The following is an 18835-nucleotide window of genomic DNA, read 5'->3' on the forward strand; positions in this document are numbered from 1 at the left end:
GAGTTAATTACTTCTTGAATTGAATTTTGGACCTCCATCCTGCTAATTGGCACACCCGCACATTCAACAGACCACACGTTGGACCGGCCACATTGCAATGCCTTGGATAGTCCAACACCTACAGACTGTATGATTAGTATAATCCTATGGAAACAATGTATGGGGTATAGCCTATTTAGGTTGTGGCCCAGCAAATGAAAGGTTTGGGTCATCCTATGAAGTGTAATTTTTTATTTGAGTTTTTTTAGAAATATATTGTTAGTAGAATATTTTTGGACGGATTTGTGGTGATTTTTGGACGTCCAAGTAGAGGAAATTTAGGAGTTGTAGAAATTTGAGGAAAGGTAGAGAGATTTTAGGAATTTGAGAAAATTTAGGATCTTTTAGTTTATCTTTCCTAGTTTTTGTAGAGGTAGAAACGTCCAAACTAAAGCCTATAAATATGGCATTGTAAAACGTTTTCTTTTAGGTGGAGAAAGTTTACTCTTTTATCTCTTTTGTTCGGAAGAGAAGTTGTAAGTTTTCTTCACGAAAACTTCAATCTGTCTTTTATCTATCTAATCTCTTTTATGCAGGTTTTAAACTTGTTTTTATGCAAATTTCCATCCCCATTGATGCTTCAAATTGCACCCATCGATCCACTATCCCTACCCTTGATTATCTCAGCCCCAAACAAGGCCTGAGAAAGAGTTTCTTTCTCAGCCTATACCCACCATCTTGCTGTTATCTTACAAACGTCTCAAATCAACTTTTTTTTAAAAAAAAAAACCCATTTTAAGAAACTCCATTGAATGTCCTTCAATTTTCACTTTTACTACGCCCTCCTTGCAATATAAATAATTTCCTTTTTCGTCATGGATTTTTGTGTGTATGAAGCTTGAAGAGGGTGATAGAGTGAGAGAAACAAAGAGGAGAAAAGATGTTTACATACATATACTGTCTTAGCACTGGCACTAGAGAAGCCATCAACAACAAAATCAGTAGAAGAGCCAAAGGACTTCTCACTCAGGTATGATCACATTTTCACTTTGTCAAGTAAGCAGGAGTTTATTATTATTATCATTATTATTATTATTAAAAGGCGGCAGATGTTAGTCATTAAAAGGCGGCGGATGTTTATCGTTTTCTTCCCTCTTTTTTTTTTTTTCTCTTTTTGGCATGGGTGGGGAGTTTCCCCTACAATTACCTACTTTGCAAAGAATTTTTCGATATTAGTCATTAAAAGTTATGAAATGGCTAACTTTTTAAAATATTTTCAAAAGGTCTATACTAAAGTTTTGACGTCCAACATGCATTCAATCAACTCTAAAATCATTTTTCCCTAAGATATTTATTCTTGATGTTTTTCATATTAGAAAATTAAGTTGTTTCTTCAAAACAAGAATTTTTTGGGAAAATATCATATCTTAAGGCTATGTTTGACATCCATGAAATTGTTTCTTGGAATATTAGTTTAATCAAGTTGTGAGAGAAAAATGGGGAGGAGAGACTTGAGAGAGCATGAGTGGGAAGGGTGAGAAGTGGCTAGACAACGGAAAAAAAAATCGTATTTTGAGTGGAGTTTTCTTTTTCCTTTCTTCATCCTTTTCTTACCCTCTCCTCACTCATTCACTCATGTCTAGATCTCTCCCTCTACCACCTTTCCTTACCACTGCGTAAGCTAATATTCCATGGAAAAACTAAGTATTTATTGGCAAAAATCCATTTTTTATATATTTTTTTGTTCTTTTTCCATTATTACAAAACTTGGGATTCATTTAGCACAGATCAAAGACATGGTGGTCAAAGTTTTCCGAACTTATCGTCACATGAAGCCGCGTTCCATCCCAAATGTACAAATGGAGATGGTCACAACAACTACAACGACAACAAGCAGTGCAAGTGATGGAGATGTTGTGGGGCATGAAGAAGAGCCAGTAGAATGGACGGCCGAGGTTGAGACTGGCGTACATATAGTTTTCGTTTCTGAGCCCAACTTTATCGGCAACTCTATAAAGAAAGTATACTTCAGGTATGTTCCGCTTCAACCTGTAGAGATAAAACCTTGAATCCGCAAGGAAAGATCTCTACATACACAGATGTCTCATATTTATAGACTTTCAAACTTTATTCTCCCTCTTCTACAAAAAATCAACTTATAATATTCAAACTCGACTGTGACCCTTAACTATAATTCTGACTTCTAATTAGAGTAGGACTAAGAAACCAAAAAGAAAAAGGAAAAAAATCAAAAGGAAAACAAGAAAACCTGTCCCACATCAAGGCCCAAAATTGAAGGCTAGGATTGTTTAATCAAAACAGCTTCGTAAACGTTAGTTTTTGCATTTTTACTGGAAAGATGATCCATGGAGCCTGCTACGGGTTCACCTGTTCCTTTCTCTATTAATATAATTCTTTGCCATTAGAAAAATAGTGTGAATGATGTGCACAATACAAGTGGATTATGAGACCCTTAATTTAGACAATATATCAAGTAAAAGTGGAACTTTTGGTAGTAGACCTTTCAAATAAAGAATTTTTTTCTTCTTTTTTTGGTTTAACACTGTGCGACCAATCGAATATTTAATTACACTGTTTTTGTTTCAGTACTTATTTGTTGTTGAGATTGTTGAGCTTTTTAACATATTGGATCTTAATTGTCTGGATTCAGTGAGGATATGTTTGATGTGGAGGATGCTCGAGCATGGTGGAGAGACAACTATGAGAAAGTCAAGGAGCTCTACAGTGTCCAAACATGCACTCCACCACAAGAACTGCAGAGCTCTGATGGATTGCATATTTCGACACTACAGAGTGTCCCAGTAACCGATCCACCAGAAGAGGTTAGTCCTACTTTTTTCTTAAATGCTTAATCTTGGTATTTCAGCAAACTGCAATTAATACTGTAATTCCTACTTCTCCATCTTAGATGTTTTTATCTATTCAAATGCTTTTCATTTATTTAATGGTAATTTTATTTCATCTTAATTTCTCTTCTTTTACCAGTAATGTCATACTAGATTTTCTTTTGATTGAATAATTAGAGTGCTTATGAACTCTGAACTTCATACCTCCATTTCTTTATAGAAATGACGTTTCCACTTCTGGCTTTCCTAGTTTTAACAGATTAACACATATCTAACTTTACTAGTTACTTTGAAGCATAAGAAAAATATTCACTATTTTTTTCCTTTCCTAGAGCCCATATAATACTGCTGAGGAGAGCACTGCTAAGGAGAGCACTGTGGTATCCTCGGGCTCATCTGTACAGAACCCGGATTCGAGCGATCACTACTCCTCGGACGACATTCAGCAATCTTTGAGTCATAACCATTTGAGCATGATAAAAAATACATCATCCTCGGACGGAGCTTCCACATCGAGCCCCAAGAGATACTTTTATGATCAAGAGATTGAATGGGTGGAAGAAGATCAACCGGGCGTCTCATTAACGATCAGGTCCTTCCCTGACGGGACTAGGAAAATCAGACGTATCAGATTTTGGTGAGCCCAATTACGCTAGTTTGATGCTATATTTCAAACTTTTATCTTGGGTTTTCATTAGAATTTCCATTCAAATTTTAAGAAAGAATGTGCCAAAAATAAGTAGAGATAGTAAGGAACAAAAAGATAAATATGATAAAGATAGTGGCATGATTTTACTTACTGCAATGAGAAAAAAAACGATCATGATAATTAAGTAAATTGAATAGAAAAATTATCTAAGCATTTGTTTTGACAATCTTGCAGCCGAGAAAGGTTTGACGTGGTGAAGGCAAGGGAATGGTTGAAAAAACACAAAGCCAGATTACATGACCAATACATTGTTTTTTGGATATTCTGATCTCTCTCTCAGATGTACCACTAGGGTTTAGTCACTCCATCTGGATACACTCCATATATGAACCTTTTTGTTTGTTTCCTTTCTCTCAGTAAGTAACTGTAAGTTCATCGCCCCTTGCGGTACTGATCTTAAAAAGCATTGTGCAATATGAGTTTAACAAAAGTATAATCAGGGATGCATCTGATCTTTTTTATCATGTCCTCTTTTAATACTTTTTTTAACAAAAGTATAATCAGGGATGTGTATGATCTTTTTGATCTGTCCTCTTTAAATACTTTTGGAACAACCCCATCTTCCTTTTTTTTTGAAATGGCAATAATTATATATAGCAAAATTAGGAGGCCGAGATGGACTACTTTCAACTAATCATGAATGAAAAAACTCTGCAATTTTTCATTGTAAAACTACTTTAAAGTTGCATAATATAAGAAAACTAGTCTTTTACATAGAGTGTAATGTTCAAAACTACGCATGTTGTATCAAGATCCATTGTTTTTCACGGAGCTCAAGCCTGAATATGAAGACCCCTTTTGTTTTTCAAGTTCATTAAAATGCTATAAATGCTAGTTTCTTTTATCATTTCATAGCTAGTATTTTTCCATTTGTCCATGCAAAACTAGGATTGGCTAGAAGTGGCCTGTGACCGCAAGTCCTTGATGCCTTTCAGTCGCACACGACATTGCAATGATGAAACTCCCAAGGATTTGCAATGGCATCGGATCTGCAGTCACTAAGGCCTTGCTCAGTTACGAGACTTGCCGCAGAAAATGTTGGAAAAATGGGTTAAAAACCTTCAACACTTCGTTGACATCGTGTTTGGTTGCCGTCCCAGCACCAGTGTGTCCTCCCCAGCTTTTCTTTCATGTTTCTAAAAAACCCAACACAGATTCCAGCCCTTTTCCGTCTTCCAATAGTGGAAAATGAGTGGAATCATTCTCTCTCAATTTTCTATTTCCTTTTCTTTTCTTCTCTCCACATCATTTCCTTGGGTTTTCCGAACCGAGCAACGCAACTGATTTTAGCCTATAGTGTACAATCCAAATCTATCATCTTGACTAAATAATCAATGACTTAAACCAATATGGTGACCCCACGTATTCTAATAGAGACCCTCTTGTTGGAATCAGCCAGAATTGGTGCCTAACACCTTATGGTTCCGTAACCTGGTTACAAACCCACTTAAGCACGGTTCGTTTGAGATTGTGGCATTCGATTGTGGTGGCCAATTGTGATTATTAATTTTGAGTCCAATAATCACAATTGGCTGCCCCAATCCCAAACGAACATGGCCTTAGAAATGCGGACGAGTGATTGTAGAGTGAACTACAGGTCATAGGTCCTTCCTAGGTTACGAATCTAGTTAAATTGTGAGAGGTTCGAGTGTTTTCGCTCCAACTTCAACAAATACAGACCGAAAAGGAAACACAAGCCCACAAAAATTAGTATGTGGGGCGAGCGTTGGAGCTGCATCTTACGACGACCACATTGCACTCTAGGATGAACAAGCCCACAACTTAGATGGTTTTTTGTTTAGACGACTCAATTACTCTACATTTTGTGATCCTTCACATTCCACATATACCCCATTGACATGAGAAAAGAAATTGATAAAACTCAAAGTTAAAATTTGATATTTCAAGACTATGATGCAATAGCATCACTACTCGTCTACTCCTAAAACGAATATAAATGATACCCCAAAAGGCAAATCAATCAGAAAACAACAATTCAGATCTGATCACACAATACAATAGATTTCCACTAAACAAAAAACTACTACATTCTACATTTTACAAAAATAACCAAAACCAAAACACCTTAATTTATACCCATCCAAAGCCCATAAAAGCTATAGAAAAACAACAAACTCCACATGCCTATCAATCAAAACAGGAAAACAGCAACAGTCTAATACTATGTAAAAACAACCCAATGAAGAAGAAGACCCAATTCTAAATTAGAACAACAACCCACAAAAACTAACAGTCTAATACAAACTAAAACCAACCCAATGAAGTAGAAGAAGACCCAATTCTAAATTAAAACAAAACACAAAAAACTAAGATTCAATCTCCCTTACCAGGCCCATATCCTACTAATCCGAACCCGACTGAGTCGTGATCATGCCGGCTTCTAATCCGAAACCGACCGAGTCGCGATCATGCCGGTCTTCCTCGCATCAGCGAAAATCCCACCCGCTTCAATAACAGGCCCAGCATCCCCAATTGGCTTCCACCCATACTCCTTCCCAGTAGTATGATTAATCAACCTACACTCTGCAAGCTCAATAGTCACAAAATCCCCAGTAGAACACTCCTCACATAACTTTCCCTCGGATTCCAACGGGTAGATTTCCCAGGTGGAGACGAAATTCCTGAAGAAAATCCGAGCATAAGACTCGGCAAGGACCGCCCTAACTCCGGCGGTGCCGAGGGCCACTGGAGCGTGCTCACGGGAGGACCCACATCCGAAATTTGCGCCGGCGATTATGATTGAGAATTGGGTTTGGGTTTGGGTTTGGCCTGGTTCTATGAATCGGATTGGGTAAGAGGAAGGGAGGCCGATTAGGGCTAGGGCTCCGAGTTTTTGGCATTCGTTAGGGTTTGAAGGGACTAGGGTTAGGTGTTCGGCTAGGATTTTTTTGATCTGTGTCTATGTTGTCTGGGAGAACAAAGCATTGGCCATGGAATGTGGGGGAAGGGGGAGGAGAGGTGGGGGGCGGCTAGGGGGATTAGAGGGGGGATGGAGAGTGTTTGAGGGGGGTTTGGAGGGGAGATGGGGTGGGGTGTTTTTTAGAAGAGAGGAAGGTTGGTTTTGAAGAAGAAACTGATGCTGATGCTGCTACTGTTGTTGCTGCCACCTTTGCCATTGCCATGGACAGCTCTCTCTCTCTCTCTCTCTCTCTCTCTCTCTCTCTCTCTCTCTCTCTCTCTCTCTGTGTACGCTTTTTGTTGCGTGTAAGTCCACAGCCCTACTATTTGGGGTGCAACTTGGTTCGGACTCAACCCAAACTCAACAGATTCAACCTGATTTTGGCTCGAGTTGGGTTGGCATTTCGTCGGATTGGGTTCGAGTTTACGCCTTGGCAACCCGACCTGACCTCCGTCCTCCAATTTTATCATGATTTTATTGGGGTTATGTTTTTTTCTTCTATTTTTCTGTCCGACCCGATTCAATCCGATCCGATTTCAGGTTAGATGGATTCGGTTAAGGTTGAGAGATTTAGAGGCAGGTTGGGTTAGAGTTGACCATCCTCAACCAACCAGAGGCTCGGGTTAGGGTTGAGGGAATGCTATCTCTGATTGGGCTAGGGCTGGCATCGACCCAATCCAACCAACAAAGTTGCACCCCTACTGGAGTCAGTGTGGAATCCACTTAAGGTCCGATCCACAAATCGGAGGGCTTGGATCATCACGTATTAGGGCAAAACATAGGGAAGTGATAAATCCGCCCCTTTTGATTACTTGGGACACCCAACAACTGACTGCAGAGGGGCTGATGTACTTCACATCAGAAGCATTCAATGGGCCTGATTGCCATGTACACTGCTGCTGGGTGTCCCAAGTAATTAAAAGGGGCGGATATATCACTTCCTAGAACATATACAATGAAAGGCCCAATAAATGAACGCTTTAGATCATCTAAACATGTGAAGCCCACAGGCCTTTGGATACTGACATTGAGAGACGCTTAGGATCTTATTAGAGATCTTTCCCCTCTTTTTATCTCTCAAATGACCAGCCTCCAATTAAGCATCACAGACTGTTGATGGTGATGGTGATGATGCTTGCCAGCTCAAAATGAACTCCATATTTGCTTGGAAATTTACAAATCCTTCTCTTACATATTGGCCATGAAACTTGCAAATAAATAATAGATTTTATTCATTTATAATGATAAATAAAGATCCAGGAATAGCAGTACCGGAAAATGGAGCACAGTACCGGAAAATGGGTAATATGAATATGAAGAAATTTGCGAAAGGTAGGGAGCCCTCAAGAAACACATCTACAGTGTGTAGTGTTGGTTGATAGCATCAATGTCTAAGCACTTATTTTGGCAAACGATTCCACCCTTCCTTTCTGAGTGTGGAGCTCCCTCAACCTGTAAATGCAATAATAAGAAAGATGGTAACAAATTAGAAAGTGTACACAGTTAGGGATTAGGTTTATGGGAGGGAAGTGGGAAACAAACTAGATAAAGAGAATTGCCATGGAAACAGAAGAGGGAAAATAAAATGTTGTTAGTTGTAGGGGTTTTAAATGTTATGAAAATACCCTTCTTGAAGAGTATTTTCATACATTGGTGCCCTCCATTCAGATCTAAATTCTAAAATGCTCCGTTGGATTTTGTATCTACGTCTGGGTCACAATCCAAAATAATTTCAAGGATTCTGTTACTAACCTTGCAATCTCTGCACGCCTTTTAGCTTCTTCAGCCATCATATTAATGTCTCTGAAAGTGGTTCGATCGGCAAACATCTTTGTCTCTATCGACTGAAGTCCATGCAGTGGACGCTGCTCACGTGCCCATGCTGCCTCTCGAACTTCCCTACCAAAGTCTTTCTGGTTTGTAAATGCCGTCTGCTCAAACATAAGGCCAACCGTAAAGAAATAGAAGAAGAGCCATTAAAAAAAATGGGATAACAGATATAAAAGTATTTGAATGGTAAAATTTAAATTTACTGACCCTCTGATCCAGAACCAGACTCCAGGCTTTTCCACTGAGTGCATATTGAAGACAGAATTTGAGAGGATCAAGAAACATGTAAGTTACAATACTAAAGAGCCAAACAACTCCAGTCCAACACCCACCGATGCTTTTTATTCCAGCAAATTTCCAGTTTGCTTCGGCAGATATGACAGTAGCAACCTGCACAAGAGAGGACATTGCACTGGTTCTAATATCGAATCTTTCAAAACAAAATAATGGAAACAGAATGTGAGAAATGATAAATTGTTTGATTCACAGATTTCGATATAAGAACACGCATAACTAGCACAACAATTCCAGAAGTGAAAAAGAGAGAGTGTAATGTAGGTTTGAAGAAGGAAAACAGAAATGCGAAAACAATAAGCAGCAACAAAATTAGTATAATAATGAAGAACCACTGAAAACAAAAGCAGAAGTTAAGGTTTTGGAATGTGTTTTGGGTGTGATGGAAATAGAAACATATTTGTTTCGGATGAAAATCTCGGTAGATATCCTGTCAATTTATGGAAACATATGCAAATGATGGATATAGATGTGTGTGTGCTGAGTTAATATGCAACACTTACTACGGGCACAACTCTGGTTGAGGTTTTACTACAAAATCCGGCTGGGTTCGGGTTGACTCCAATTCATTTTCAGCAGAAGGTCAACCCAACCAGGCCCAAATTGTACCCCCGACACCAACTGATTGGAAAACTTGTTAAACTACTTATACCCTGATAAGTGTCAATTTCTAGTGGAAAAATATCGTTTATCATAGTGCAAAAACAGTGGTATGTGGGTGAGACGAAGAGAAATTGGAAGCAAGGGACAAGGGCAATCTACCTATATGAACACATGCGCATCTAGATATGTGTACATCCACATGTATTTGGGTATGTAGATTATGTAGACAAAATTAGGACAATAAAATCAATCCAAGGCCCAATTTCCCAAGTAAAAGTTGAGCTAGCTGATGTCATGTTGTTACTTAATAACCAACTGCGAATTGATGGCTGTTAATTTACTTAAGAATCATCAATCCATCCCAGAGGCATACCGGTTGCTAAGGTTTCTTCTAACCTATGTCACAAATATCGTTCTCTGGAATTTCTCGGCAAGGGAAAATCTCGGGATATATTAATTTTTTTATATTTTTTTGTTTATATCGGGAAAAAAACGATACAATAAAATTATTTACAATTATATAAAATATATAAATTAAAAAAAAACATTAAAATATCGTAAAAATATTGTGATATTATCGCTATATTTTTAAAATTCTGAGTATTATAATGGGATTTTGTCGTTTTATCAAAATATTGCGATAAAAACGCTAAATTTTGAAAATATCGGATATATTTGTGACATAGCTTCTAACTTGAGCAATCAAAATGAAGTAGAACTACAGAAGTCTCAAAGGTAATACCATTTGTGCGATGATGAAAACGGCAACAAGCAGAAGACCTGGGCGTTCCAGGAAAGACCAGCTCCTTGAGCGCGTCACAAATATTAAGGCCTGGCTAATGGTACTCACTTGAAGATATACTGCAGATGCCAGCATCTTTTGGTTTGCGTCTATAGCATCTGTATCGTTATTTTTTATCTCGTGTTTATTGAGGGTGTTGACCTGGAATTTTTTCTGAAAAATAAAATAAGTAAGAATTAAGACTTCGTGCCAGCACATGTGAAAATGTGTATTTTATCTCTATGTGACAAATGTGAATATGAGACACTTAATATTGTAGACGGCCCATAAAAGGAGGTAATGGGTCATTAAAGAAAAATGTACTGATAATAGTTAATCACCAAGCATGGGTATAGAAAACCAGATACAAGTAGTGAGAACAGTGAGAACTGTGGCAACAATTTGCAAGGAATGAAAATTACGAGCAGAACTATAGAACACAAACCAAAACCACAAGTTGAAAGGCACGAAAATTACCAGCCGAGCTAAAGAACACAAAGCAAAGCTAAACATATACAAGATGAAGGAAACACGTGCTTATTAATTCCCAGGACCCAGGCATCTTTTTTATTTTTTTGAAAAAATAATGTCAGCCATGAAATTCCAGGTGGCAAGTACCCAACTAAATGAAAAAAAAAAACCATTTCCCACAGATACCAGGATTTTTGGGGAGCCTTAAATGGATTTTGTCCATTTACAGTCGGTAGTTTTTCTCATTCCACAAAAGAGTGTTTTTGTTGTGAGGAAAAAATTGGTAAAGATACGGAAATGTGAAGTCTTTGTTACAACAATGAAGAACCAAGAGGCATACGTACTGCGAAAAAATTAGTTTCATGAGCTACCCAGAAGAATATAACGGTCATGAGCGCAAGATAAGTGCCGATGGCAACTCCAGTTGTAAATATTTCAGTGAGCTTCCAACTGTCAGGAAGTGGAGAAGGCTTGACTCTGTCCGTGGAGATAGTCATGATAGTACCTGGAAATGGGCTCATAAATTAGCAAACATTATAAGAAAGACAAAAAACAAACAAAAATTTCAGCATTATGCAATGTGTATCAAAATGACGGATGAAAAAAAATTCCACAACCAAACAGGCAATTCAAGCTAAGAGTTTACTGCTAACCATCATTAAGAATGGCAATGACAAGAACCATGAATGGAGGAAAGTCGAATCTCCAGAACAGCGTCAGCAGCATAAATCCTAGCTGTTTCCACAGAAACCCAGAATGTTAAAGAGAAGCCATGGCTTCATGCTGGAGGAAAAGTTATTGCATTTTAAACATTTACTTCAGATAATATCTTAGCAGATCCATATATCAACATCCATGAAAGGTAAACCTACCCAAAGACTTATTTTGAACAACGAGAGAGAGAGAGAGAGAGGGGGGGGGGGGGAGGGGAGGAAAATTGACAGCTTACCACAATACGAATAGTGATAGACACAGCATATATCTGCACGAGAAAGAAACATGAGTGAAACTGTCAGCATCTACAGTCATAGAAATCTGTTTAGGACAAATATATTTCCCTCCATTAAACTATAAATAAATTGTCTCGATGAGCATTAGAAAATGATACACCATGTTTTTCCCTTTTTCTGCAGAAAAGCATAGCCTCTTATTTTCAGGAACAAGTGTAATATACCAAATGAAATGATTAAGGTACTTGTGTAAGTGACCCACCATATAGATTTTCAAAGATGAAAATGGATGGAGCATTACTGTGTTAAAACAGCACTAATGATTACACTCAGCCCAGGCTCTGTTAGAACTATGTCAGAAGCGCTTCGAGCGGCATCTGTGGCATCTGCCACTGCAATTCCTATGTCAGCCTTCTTTAGAGCAGGTGCATCATTAACTCCATCTCCGGTCATTCCACAGATGTGCTTTCTAGCTTACAATTTCTTCACAATCTCATATTTATGTTCTGTGGACAAACTCAGAGAAATCAGAGACAAGAATAAGATAAATTCATAAAACTCATGGAATATAAACAGGACAATTACCAGGAAAGACTCCAGCAAAACCATCGGCTTTCTCTATAAGTTCATCAATTGGAAGGGATGAAGCTGCCTCATCCTTGCTTTCCCCCAACAAAGATGAAGATGGGTACATGTTTGTACCCATTCCCAGCGTACGCCCAGTTTCCTTGGCAATTGCCAATTGATCCCCTGTAAAATTTTCCATGAGCGAACAGCTTAGTGAAGTGTATTTAACAACAGTGGCATTGAGCACCGGTTCAAAAAAAAATTTAAAAGGAAACCATTCAAACTTGAAAACAAGGATTTTCTTGATAAATGCAACAATAAATTTTAGTTGTTAATGCCGCCCAACCACTGGATTCATGTATTCGCTTGAATTTATTAAGAAATCTACACAAAGAGGTCCACTAGGAGCATTGAGGACCAATAAAATTCAGTTTAACAAAGTTCCACCAAGAGAAACATACCAAAAATATGATTTTCAGCCAATTCTTACATTCCAATGTAAATGCTCACAATTGAACCTTAATTTAGACTGACTGGAGAGTAAGGGGCTGTTTGGATACACGGATTTTAGAATCCGGGATTTCTTCAAAATTGTAGCTCAGAGACAAGAGAAGAAGAGGACCAGTCGTCGTTTTTGACTTGTTTTTTACTTCTCGGCCTTCTTTCCGTTAACCAAAGAGTACCAGATTCTCCCACATTTCCAGGTTTTAGAAATCACAGGATGAGGGAGAGATTTTTAAAACCTGAATTTCTCACTCAAAATCCAAGAAACGCTGTCAAGACAGCATACAACAGCTTGATCATGAACCCTTTTTTACCCTGTTTTCAAACTAAAAACCTGGATTCTAAAATCCGCATATCCAAACGGCCCCTAAGTGTTTGGAAGTTTCACGAATTAAGTTTTCGGAAAGTGAACTTGCAGATACGTAACCAGATATTTTACCATTAAAAAAGCAGATACTCTAAAAACAATATAACTTCCATTTACATGCTCCAGAATGTAACTAAGAAACCTGTTATGGTGTTGGATTCATACTCATCTCCACATGCACTCTTCTAGTGGAACTTTTTATTGACAAGTTATAGAATGACCCACAAACTTTTTATGTTGTGAGAGTGATACTCCACAGAATCTGCTACATATTCACGATCGATGCTGATTTTTTTAATCATTTTTATGTTCACTTGTAGTCTGAGTTGGTTCTGACATCTTTTTATCATCACGGGCTTCCATAATCTACATACCCAGTTTATTTCTAAAATTGACAGCCACACATTCATTAGGAAGTCCCGACTCTAATTGTGAGCTTCTTGCATGTTTCACTTCAGATAAAATACAAGAAGATGGAGCTTTAAAATCAGATAGAAGAATGAGAACAACACAATATTACAACACTGCCATCCACAAGTCTCATGACAGTTTAGCTTCCCACTAGACTTGGAAATGTTAGGCAGCTTCCTGCAATTCCAAGTGGTAAAATGGATCCTACGAAAAACTACAAAATCAATGGGAGAATATTGGTGGCGAGGACCTGCCTAGCCAAGTACGCCACAAGCTCTAAAGGGACCTGTCAATCAACTTACCATATGGCTACATTCAGAATCACCGTCTCAAGCTAATCCGTAGACCATTTTATGGAGTCCTGGGTGTGACTTTATTTCAAAGGTTATGGACCAGAAGACTGCCCAATTCCAGAAAACTTGTCTTCCCATGGGCAAAAAATTAAGCTGAATTCCACAAATAAGGTTGCCATAGCATGTTCACAAAATGTCTAAATGGCTATTTTCCCAAATTTAGATGTAGCAATAAAAAAAAGAAGATAAATGGTAATGATCATTGATTAACACTAGCTATAGTCACTAAACATTGATTGAGAACTTTATATACTGATATAGAAATAAAAATAGATAATATTGAGAATTACACATATTACTAGTAAGTACTAATCCTGTGGTTATTTCCAATCGATTAATAATCAATCTTCCAATGAAAAAAAGGACTTGTTTTTCCTTTCCTTATACTTACAGTATATTAATATAGATCGTTTGAAAGATCAGAACATGTGGGAACAACAAAATATATAAAGATATAGCAGAAAAAATTGACTATTTATTCCTCCATATCAGAAATTTCTGGAGGACAAATTGGTTATATGATCCTCACGGACCGGGAAATTATTGGGCAGAGCTGGATTTGAACCAGCATAGACATATCACCAACGAATTTACTGTTAGTACCCCTGTCATAAGTTCATAACAGATTGCCAACTATCACTTATAATGCAGTGAAAAAAGAACAATTCCAGCGTGTAGGCAAGAGTATTAGCATTATATGCAAAACAAACAAGATAATTCTCAATTCATGAGTTCATGTTTGGACATGTTATCTTATAAGATAGGACAAAGAAAATCACCATGTCGCACGAAATAAAACAAAAGAAACAGTACATACATGCAATGTCCTTCAGAGCTGGACCAGTTGCTTAAATTATTAGTGAACTGTGCAATTCCTCGATTACAGCATTGGTCTCCAATGCCTGTCACAAATTATTATACATTAGAAACTTTAAAAACATGATTAGATAACAGTTCAAATAGAAATTAGCAACTGAATTTCCACTATTTTATGTAAAACATCAATCAAAGGATTCTTCTTTTGTATAATAGATTGTATACAGCCATTCGAAATAGAAAAACGAGACTTATAATCAAACAAAATGAAAAAGCTTTGAGATAGGGCATGAAATTAGATAGAAAATTAGGGAAAACGAGATAGATTTATAGCAGTAGAGCAGCCATTGAATTTGCAGGAATCAAGGCTGTTTCTACGCTTGGATTATCGATTTGCAGGAATCTAGGGTTTCTTCTTTTTTATTTTCAATTCCAGGAACTTTTGGGAAGGTTTTCATAAATCCCGGAATTTTCTTTTCGTGCGGGCAGATGACATATGGGGTGGGTTTGATCGCTTTTTGTTGGTTATGATAAAAGAGGGGAGATGATAAATTCGCTCCCCCTGTAGGATAATTCACACGCCGTGTAACTTGATTTGACTTCAAATATATCACTTCCCTATGAAAAATAAAGGTAAATGAAGCAATTTACGCCGTGTCTGGCAGTAAGGAATTTTTATTTTTTATTTTTTAACGATAAATCGATTTCTCCAATTGGTGAGAAAGGGGTAACGAAGTGGGAGAAGGTAAATGAAACAATTTGTTGGTTAATACAAAAAAAGAAAATAATAATAAATATTTTAACATAATTATTGTAAAAAAATAATTAAACCAATTAAATAAACATTTGATTTGAAATTTGCAATGCATCATATTATAGTCATATTTCTCTCTATATCTGTGTATGTTTGTGTGGGACAATGGACTACAATGGTTCATCCTTATCATGCCGGTCTTCCACGCATAAGCGAAAATCCCACCCGCTTCAATAACAGCCCAGCATCCCCCAATTGGGTTCAACCCAAGTATGATTAATCAACCTACACTCTGCAAGCTCAATAGTCACAAAATCCCCAGTAGAACACTCCTCACATAACTTTCCCTCGGATTCCAACGGGTAGATTTCCCAGGTGGAGACGGAATTCCTGAAGAAAATCCGAGCATAAGACTCGGCAAGGACCGCCCGAACTCCGGCTGTGCCGAGGGCCACTGGAGCGTGCTCATGGGAGGACCCACATCTGAAATTGGCGCCGGCGATTATGATTGAGAATTGGGTTTGGGTTTGGTCTGGTTCTATGAATCGGATTGGGTAAGAGGAAGGGAGGCCGATTAGGGCTAGGGCTCCGAGTTTTTGGTATTCGTTAGGGTTTGAAGGGACTAGGGTTAGGTGTTCGGCTGGGATTATTTTGATCTGTGTCTATGTTGTCTGGGAGGACGAAGCATTGGCCATGGAAGGTGGGGGAAGGGGGAGGAGAGGTGGGGGCGGCTAGGGGGATTAGAGGAGGGATGGAGAGTGTTTGAGGGGGCTTTAGAGGGGAGATGGGGTTTGAGGGAGTTTTAGGGAATTAGGGATTGGGGAGGGGTTGGTGGGAAGAAATGGGGGGATGGGGTGGGGTGTTTTTTAGAAGAGAGGAAGGTTGGTTTTGAAGAAGAAGCTGATGCTGATGCTGCTACTATTGTTGCTGCCACCATTGCAATTGCCATGGACAGCTCTCTCTCTCTCTCTCTCTCTCTCTCTCTCTCTCTCTACGCTTTTTGTTGCGTGAAAGTCCACAGCCCTACTATTTGGGGTGCAACTTGGTTCGGACTCAACCCAAACCCAACAGATTCAACTTGATTTTGGCTCGAGTTGGGTTGGAATTTCGTCGGTTTGGGTTGGAGTTTACGCCTTGGCAGCCCGACCTGACCTCCGCCCTCTAATTTTCCTATGATTTTATTGGGGTTATGTTATTTTCTTGTATTTTTCTGACCGACCCGATTCAATCCGATCCGATTTCAGGTTAGATGGATTAGGTTAAGGTTGAGAGATTTAGAGGCAGGTTGGGTTAGAGTTGACCATCCTCAACCAACCAGAGGCTCGAGTTAGGGTTGAGGGAATGCTATCTCTGGTTGGGCTAGAGCTGGCATCAACCCAATCCAACCAACAAAGTTGCACCCCTACTGGGGTCAGTGTGGAATCCACTTAAGGTCCGACCCACAAATCGGAGGGCTTGGATCATCACGTAGAGGAGATTTTTAGGGCAAAACATAGGGAAGTGATAAATCCGCCCCTTTTGATTACTTGGGACACCCAGCAGCTGACTGCAGAGGGGCTGATGTACTTCACATCAGAAGCATTCAATGGGCCTGATTGCCATGCACACTGCTGCGGGGTGTCCCAAGTAATCAAAAGGGGCGGATATATCACTTCCCAAAATATATACAAGGAAAGGCCCAGTAAATGAACGCTTTAGATCATCTAAACTTGTGGAGCCCACAGGCCTTTGGATACTGACATTGAGAGACGCTTAGGATCTTATTAGAGATCTTTCCCCTCTTTTTATCTCTCAAATGACCAGGCTCCAATTAAGCATCACAGTTGATGGTGATGGTGATGATGCTTGCCAGCTCAAAATGAACTCTATAATTGCTTGGAAATTTACAAATCCTTCTTTTACATATTGGCCATGAAACTTGCAAATAAATAATAGATTTTATTCATTTATAATGATAAATAAAGATCCAGGAATAGCAGTACCGGAAAATGGAGCACAGTACCGGAAAATGGGTAATATGATTATGAAGAAATTTGGGAAAGGTAGGGAGCCCTCAAGAAACACATCTACAGTGTGTAGTGTTGGTTGATAGCATCAATGTCTAAGCCCTTTAGTTTGGCAAACGATTCCACCCTTCCTTTCAGAGTGTGGAGCTCCCTCAACCTGTAAATGCAATAATAAGAAAGATGGTAACAAATTAGACAGTGTACACAGTTAGGGATTAGGTTTATGGGAGGGAAGTGGGAAACAAACTAGATAAAGATAATTGCCATGGAAAGAGAAGAGGGATAATAAAATGTTGTTAGTTGTAGGGGTTTTAAATGTTATGAAAATACCCTTCTTGAAGAGTATTTTCATACATTGGTGCCCTCCATTCAGATCTAAATTCTAAAATGCTCCGTTGGATTTTGTATCTACGTCTGGGTCACAATCCAAAATAATTTCAAAGATTCTGTTACTAACCTTGCAATCTCTGCACGCCTTTTAGCTTCTTCAGCCATCATATTAATGTCTCTGAAAGTGGTCCGATCGGCAAACATCTTTGTCTCTATCGACTGAAGTCCATGCAGTGTACGCCGCTCACGTGCCCATGCCGCCTTCGAACTTCCCTACCAAAGTCTTTCTGGTTTGTAAATGCCGTCTGCTCAAACATAAGGCCGACCGTAAAGAAATAGAAGAAGAGCCATTAAAAAAATATGGGATAACAGATATAAAAGTATTTGAATGGTAAAATTTGAATTTACTGACCCTCTGATCCATAACCAGACCCCAGGCTTTTCCACTGAGTGCATATTGAACACAGAATTTGAGAGGATCAAGAAACATGTAAGTTACAATATTAAAGAGCCAAACAAGTCCAGTCCAACGCCAACCGATGCTTTTTATTCCAGCAAATTTCCAGTTTGCTTCGGCAGATATGACGGTAGCTGCCTGCACAAGAGAGGACATTCCACTGGTTCTAATATTGAATCTTTCAAAACAAAATAATGGAAACAGAATGTGAGAAATGATAAATTGTTTGATTCACAGATTGCGATATAAGAACACGCATAACTAGCACAACAATTCCATAAGTGAAAAAGAGAGAGTGTAATGTAGGTTTGAAGAAGGAAAAACAGAAATGCGAAAACAATAAGCATCAACCAAATTAGTATAATAATGAAGAACCACTGAAAACAAAAGCAGAAGTTAAGGTTTCGGAATGTGTTTTGGGTGTGATGGAAATAGAAACATATTTGTTTCGGATGAAAAGTTCGGTAGATATCCTGTGAATTTATGGAAACATATGCAAATGATGGATATAGATGTGTGTGTGCTGAGTTAATATTCAACACTTACTACGGGCACAACTCTGGTTGAGTTTTTACTACAAAATCGGGCTGGGTTCGGGTTGATTCCAATTCATTTTTTTTTACGATAAATCGATTTCTCCAATTGGTGAGAAAGGGGTGCGGTGGTGGGAGAAGGGGAGAGATTTGAGGGGGCACGAATGAGATAGGGCTGAGAAGTGGCTAAAAATCAAGAAAAACTCATCCAATATTGAGTGGATTTTTTTTGTTTCTACCTCTCATCGCTTGGAGACTAGTTTCTTGTTTCTTGATTTTTAGGGCCTATTCGTTTCAGATTGTAACAACCAATGGTGAGCCCCAAACCTATTA

The 18835-nt window shown here is 38.5% G+C and overlaps 1 protein-coding gene and 4 pseudogenes across 4 annotated transcripts; 1 reads left to right on the forward strand and 4 right to left on the reverse strand.

The window, feature by feature from the left end:
• Positions 1-1678: 1678 nt before the first annotated feature.
• Positions 1679-6707, reverse strand: LOC143892884 (3-isopropylmalate dehydratase small subunit 1 pseudogene; annotated as a pseudogene). The gene is made up of 2 exons (XR_013255645.1): positions 5904-6707; positions 1679-2028 (listed from the first exon to the last, which is right to left on the reverse strand). The product of XR_013255645.1 is annotated as a 3-isopropylmalate dehydratase small subunit 1 pseudogene (transcript).
• On the forward strand, positions 1776-3487 carry LOC143892873 (protein Brevis radix-like 2). The gene is made up of 3 exons (XM_077397787.1): positions 1776-2011; positions 2651-2822; positions 3179-3487. Exons 1-3 carry the CDS (start codon positions 1776-1778, stop codon positions 3485-3487), a joined length of 717 nt encoding a protein of 238 aa, XP_077253902.1.
• A 976-nt stretch (positions 6708-7683) lies between the features above and the next one.
• On the reverse strand, positions 7684-14916 carry LOC143878316 (plasma membrane ATPase 2-like; annotated as a pseudogene). The gene is made up of 10 exons (XR_013250934.1): positions 14424-14916; positions 11990-12154; positions 11732-11910; positions 11404-11436; positions 11108-11189; positions 10799-10959; positions 9945-10157; positions 8513-8695; positions 8228-8406; positions 7684-7927 (listed from the first exon to the last, which is right to left on the reverse strand). The product of XR_013250934.1 is annotated as a plasma membrane ATPase 2-like (transcript).
• Positions 11964-16125, reverse strand: LOC143892893 (3-isopropylmalate dehydratase small subunit 1 pseudogene; annotated as a pseudogene).
• Positions 16126-17101: 976 nt separating this feature from the next.
• Positions 17102-18125, reverse strand: LOC143892903 (plasma membrane ATPase 2-like; annotated as a pseudogene). The gene is made up of 3 exons (XR_013255653.1): positions 17925-18125; positions 17640-17817; positions 17102-17339 (listed from the first exon to the last, which is right to left on the reverse strand). The product of XR_013255653.1 is annotated as a plasma membrane ATPase 2-like (transcript).
• Between the last annotated feature and the right edge of the window lie 710 nt (positions 18126-18835).

The sequence above is a fragment of the Tasmannia lanceolata genome, unplaced genomic scaffold (assembly GCF_043159265.1).
Source record: "Tasmannia lanceolata isolate RefF3 unplaced genomic scaffold, GAP_Taslan_0.1 ptg000002l, whole genome shotgun sequence".
In the NCBI taxonomy this organism is placed as follows: domain Eukaryota; kingdom Viridiplantae; phylum Streptophyta; class Magnoliopsida; order Canellales; family Winteraceae; genus Tasmannia; species Tasmannia lanceolata.

What these genes read in the sequence shown, in the direction of transcription:
- LOC143892873 (XM_077397787.1), top strand. Translation starts at nt 1,776, where the DNA reads ATGGTGGTCAAAGTTTTCCGAACTTATCGTCACATGAAGCCGCGTTCC. An exon ending in ATAAAGAAAGTATACTTCAG is followed by an intron (nt 2,012 to 2,650) that starts GTATGTTCCGCT and finishes GTCTGGATTCAG; the next exon opens with TGAGGATATGTTTGATGTGG. An exon ending in TAACCGATCCACCAGAAGAG is followed by an intron (nt 2,823 to 3,178) that starts GTTAGTCCTACT and finishes TTCCTTTCCTAG; the next exon opens with AGCCCATATAATACTGCTGA.